The sequence below is a fragment of the Echinops telfairi genome, unplaced genomic scaffold, assembly GCF_000313985.2.
Source record: "Echinops telfairi isolate 266 unplaced genomic scaffold, ASM31398v2 ScPeMD7_655;HRSCAF=1070, whole genome shotgun sequence".
Classification (NCBI taxonomy): Eukaryota; Metazoa; Chordata; class Mammalia; order Afrosoricida; family Tenrecidae; genus Echinops; species Echinops telfairi.
In genome coordinates, this window is record NW_022104553.1 from 20,864,041 (window position 1) to 20,869,185 (window position 5,145).

The 5,145-nt window shown below is 59.4% G+C and overlaps 1 protein-coding gene across 1 annotated transcript in view; it reads right to left on the reverse strand.

Annotated features, from left to right (window-relative positions):
- Positions 1 to 576: 576 nt before the first annotated feature.
- The window catches only part of CUNH19orf81 (chromosome unknown C19orf81 homolog), a 14,097-nt gene continuing 9,528 nt past the window's right edge, over positions 577 to 5,145 (reverse strand). The window contains exons 3-5 of the mRNA XM_013006687.2: positions 3,445 to 3,565; positions 1,968 to 2,107; positions 577 to 772 (exon numbers count right to left, since the gene is read on the reverse strand). Of these exons, the coding sequence (XP_012862141.2) occupies positions 577 to 772; positions 1,968 to 2,107; positions 3,445 to 3,565 (457 nt within the window). The remainder of the gene's footprint in view (positions 773 to 1,967; positions 2,108 to 3,444; positions 3,566 to 5,145) is intronic.

Genomic DNA, 5,145 nt, shown 5'->3' on the forward strand with positions numbered 1-5,145 from the left:
GGAGAGGTAGGAGGGGAGGGGGGAGGGAGGGGCTGAATTGGGGGGGGCAGAGAGGAGAGACGCAGCAAAAAGAGGAATAACAAAAGAAAAATATTAAAAACAAAGACACAAAAAAACCAACAACTAGATCACACAAAAAATCCAGACGAAAACCCTGAAATAAAAGCCCGAAAATTGTCTTCCAAGGGGGGTGGGAGGGAGAAGAAGGGAGGCGGGTCAGGGCATCCGGTTCTCTCTGAGATGGGGTGAGCACTTATGGAAATCCCCTGCGCCCGAGTCTTCCCTCTTGGGCCTCAGTTTATCCCTCACCAGACAATTGCAGGGACTGGGGAAGATTAGGGAGGCAGGATTATAATACGGGGGTTCATCCTTACCTCCCTTCACCTCCCTCCCCTTGACTCCCCACCAAGATTTTGCAGAGAGAAATGGCTTTTGTACCAGGTCATTCTTTATAATTAAACTCACAGTATCCACCCCCTCGAGCCGACCCCGCCTCCTTCCAGCGTAGGCCACGCCCCCTTTGCCTGGGCTCTGGAGGGGCGGTGCGCAAGCCCAGCCAGAGCCCGGCCCCTCGCGTCACTCCTCCTCGGTCGGCTCCGCCCCCAGGGCCTCGAGCATGCGCTGTCGGGCCAGGGATCGGCGCAGATGCAGGCGGTAGTCGCTCAACAACAGCTCGTCGTGGCGCACTAGCTGGTGCGCCAGCCCGCGGGGACTAAGGCCGGAGCGCAGCAGGCGCGAGCGAGTCTGGAAGTCTGTGACCGTGATAAGCCACCTGCGGGGAAGGGGCGAGGGCGAGAGGAAAGGGGCGGAGCGGAGACAAAGATGAACTCGCTCCTGGTCCCTCCCTGCCTGAGCCCAGTTGCCTGACTGTCTACCTGTGACCCTCTCCTAGACTTTCTCTGCAACCCTGTCTTCTCCCCCAGGTCACCTAGCATCCATCCAACGTAGATCTCAGGCCTCGCTCATCCCTGCCCCCGACCACCAGCTCAGTGCAGGCCCCGCCCCCTCGGAGCTGTCACTCCAGGCTCCTACCATCCCTGGTCTCTGCTATGCACCTCAGCCTTCTACTACAGATCTCACGACCCCTCCCGCTTTCCTCTTGCACTCCAGGCCCCGCCCCATCGCGTGCTCTCCCTCCCTAGCCCCACCCACCCTTCCACATTTACATGCACACACCCTGCCACACCCACACCCAGTTTCTCCTAGCCTCGCCCCTTCACGGCCCTGCTCATCTCACTTTGCTCGGTCCGGCTCCCCAATCGTTACATTCAAGCCCACTCCTTATTGCCCCCGCTCCCTACCCTGAGCTCACTATCTCCCTGCCCCTCGCAGGAATTTTCAGCTCCAACCCTTCGCCTGAGTTCACTCCAGGCTCCTCCCCTTCGCAAACCTGATAGCCGGCCCCGCCTCCTACGGAACTCACTGTTGCCGCGCCCCGTTTAGGAGTTAGCTCCGACTCCTCATCGCCTTGGCCGCTTACCCTCACAGAGCTCCTTCCAGGCTCCGCCCCCTTCCACCCTGACAGCTGGCCCAGCCCCCTTCGAAGCTCAATGCCGCACCGCCCCTCTTAGTTCTCAGCTCCGCCCTCTTGACAGCCAGCCCCGCCCTCTCGCTAAGTTTACACCTAGTCCCAACCCCCTATGGATTTCAAAAGTTCCCCGATCCGTCCCCTCACAGTCTAATCCTGACCTCGCTCTTTCCCCAAGTTCATTGCCTGCCCCGCCTTTAAACTCAGCTCAAGGGAGGACGGGTCGGGTCAGGGCAGGAGTGTGCGGAGAAAGAAACGGAGGCGACCCTCCTCCCGGTAGCTCTAAGCCCCGCCCTCACCGCGCTTACTGCGGGCCCCGCCCCCTCACTGAGCTTACGAGTTCCTCCTCACTGCCTCCCATCCCTTTAGCCCCGCCCCCGATGACCTCACTTCAGGCCCCACCCCTTTAGCATCCGGCCCCGCCCCAGCACGGACTCACCGATCGCGGCGCCCTGCTGTGCCGCAGATGACATTCATATTCTCAAAGCGGATGCTGCTCACGCGCCCGCTCTCCATGGCCCCGGGCAGCTCGGCCTCCAGCGCCTGCAGCACCTCCAGGTGGGTGAAGTCGGCCTCGGGCTGGGAGCCGAGAGAGTCCTCTGGAGCTCGTACCAGCCGGGTCCCCTCCACGGACCCGGCCAGCAGAACTTGCCAGCGTCCCCGGTGCACCCAAGGACGGAACCTTACGTGACCCTCGCTCTGCGGAGAGTGCGAGGGGGGATCTCTCCGGGAGAAAGCATTGTCGACATTCCGGGTCATTCACCAAAGAAATCGAGTCTCACGGGGCCCATGGGACAAACTTCCCCAATCGACCGGTAACTTTTCCAGCCGTCGTCTTGCAGGGCAAGCTTCTACAAAGTTGGCCGTTCTCTGCTGTGTCCCCCACCGCCCACCCCCACCCCACCTTTTCTTTCCCTTCCCTCTCGAAGGAGTGTCGGGAATGTTCAGTTCGTCAAACGCTAGGGGTCGTGCGAGATTTGACTTCTGTCAATCAACTTGAATCATTCAGGGGGAAATAAAATTGTCTTCAGTCACAGTTTAACACAAGATCAGGATGTGGTAAAACAGACTCAAAACTCACTGCCTTGGGAGTCGATGCTGAGTTCTAACCATCCAATAGGACGGGGTACAACTGTCCCTGTGGGTCTCTTAGGCTGTATCTCTTTACTGAACTAGAACGCTCCGTTCTCCAGCAAAGCGGCAGCTGGTGGTTTTGAACTGCTGTCCTTGAGGTTAGCAGCCCAATGCAAAGCCACTACACCACCAGGGCTCTGCGGCCCGTATAATTAGAGTATATGCCTATATACTCTGAGGCCCATATATACTCCTATATAGTCTGCGGCCCATATAATTAGAGTATATGCCTATATACGTTCAGCAGGTGGCGCTGTCGGGCAAGTAGGGGTCTGCTGGGGGTGGGGGTTCAAACTCACCAGCCGCTCCCAGGGAAAATGATGAGGTTGTGGGCTCTTGTAAAGATTGACAGCCTGGGAAACCCTCTGGGAGGCCTGTTGGATTATGAGTCCCCCTCTCTCTGTCCCTCAGTCCTGCTTCTCTGTTCCTTGGTCCTCCATTTCAGCTCTCATGTCCCAGCCCTGTTCCTGAGTCCCACCCTTCTGTCCCTCACAGCCCCGCCCCTCAGTTTCCCCATTCCTCAATCCTCACTTCCTCCTTTCCCCAGTCTCCCGCTCTCTCAGTCAGTCAACCTCTCTTGGATTTGCAGGGATAAACAGGACAACTGACCCTTGACGGACTGACCATTTCTAGCCAGCTGTCTCATTGCCAGGCCCACACCTGGGAAGACACAGAGCCCGGTCTTCAACCCCCGTCCATTGACCCCGCTCTGCCCAGGTGCCCTTTACCTCATCCCACTAACTGCAGGCGCATGGCCCTGGGGTGGGGTGGGGGTGCCTCACCGTGGTCTCCATGCACAGGCTCAGGGGCTGGGCAGCAGGCGGCATGGGGAACTTCCGGATACACGGGAGCTCGCGGTCCAGGGCCTCATACTCGGCAATGACCTGTCGCAGGTGCTGCTTCCTGGCGGGAGACCAAACGGACAGGGGCCTTCAAAGTCAGGGGTCGCTGTGGTCAGCATTAAGGGGAGTGGAGGCGGGGAACCAAGGGTAGGACGGGGGGGGGGGGGGGGGGGGGGGGAGAGGTAGGAGGGGAGGGGGGAGGGAGGGGCTGAATTGGGGGGGGCAGAGAGGAGAGACGCAGCAAAAAGAGGAATAACAAAAGAAAAATATTAAAAACAAAGACACAAAAAAACCAACAACTAGATCACACAAAAAATCCAGACGAAAACCCTGAAATAAAAGCCCGAAAATTGTCTTCCAAGGGGGGTGGGAGGGAGAAGAAGGGAGGCGGGTCAGGGCATCCGGTTCTCTCTGAGATGGGGTGAGCACTTATGGAAATCCCCTGCGCCCGAGTCTTCCCTCTTGGGCCTCAGTTTATCCCTCACCAGACAATTGCAGGGACTGGGGAAGATTAGGGAGGCAGGATTATAATACGGGGGTTCATCCTTACCTCCCTTCACCTCCCTCCCCTTGACTCCCCACCAAGATTTTGCAGAGAGAAATGGCTTTTGTACCAGGTCATTCTTTATAATTAAACTCACAGTATCCACCCCCTCGAGCCGACCCCGCCTCCTTCCAGCGTAGGCCACGCCCCCTTTGCCTGGGCTCTGGAGGGGCGGTGCGCAAGCCCAGCCAGAGCCCGGCCCCTCGCGTCACTCCTCCTCGGTCGGCTCCGCCCCCAGGGCCTCGAGCATGCGCTGTCGGGCCAGGGATCGGCGCAGATGCAGGCGGTAGTCGCTCAACAACAGCTCGTCGTGGCGCACTAGCTGGTGCGCCAGCCCGCGGGGACTAAGGCCGGAGCGCAGCAGGCGCGAGCGAGTCTGGAAGTCTGTGACCGTGATAAGCCACCTGCGGGGAAGGGGCGAGGGCGAGAGGAAAGGGGCGGAGCGGAGACAAAGATGAACTCGCTCCTGGTCCCTCCCTGCCTGAGCCCAGTTGCCTGACTGTCTACCTGTGACCCTCTCCTAGACTTTCTCTGCAACCCTGTCTTCTCCCCCAGGTCACCTAGCATCCATCCAACGTAGATCTCAGGCCTCGCTCATCCCTGCCCCCGACCACCAGCTCAGTGCAGGCCCCGCCCCCTCGGAGCTGTCACTCCAGGCTCCTACCATCCCTGGTCTCTGCTATGCACCTCAGCCTTCTACTACAGATCTCACGACCCCTCCCGCTTTCCTCTTGCACTCCAGGCCCCGCCCCATCGCGTGCTCTCCCTCCCTAGCCCCACCCACCCTTCCACATTTACATGCACACACCCTGCCACACCCACACCCAGTTTCTCCTAGCCTCGCCCCTTCACGGCCCTGCTCATCTCACTTTGCTCGGTCCGGCTCCCCAATCGTTACATTCAAGCCCACTCCTTATTGCCCCCGCTCCCTACCCTGAGCTCACTATCTCCCTGCCCCTCGCAGGAATTTTCAGCTCCAACCCTTCGCCTGAGTTCACTCCAGGCTCCTCCCCTTCGCAAACCTGATAGCCGGCCCCGCCTCCTACGGAACTCACTGTTGCCGCGCCCCGTTTAGGAGTTAGCTCCGACTCCTCATC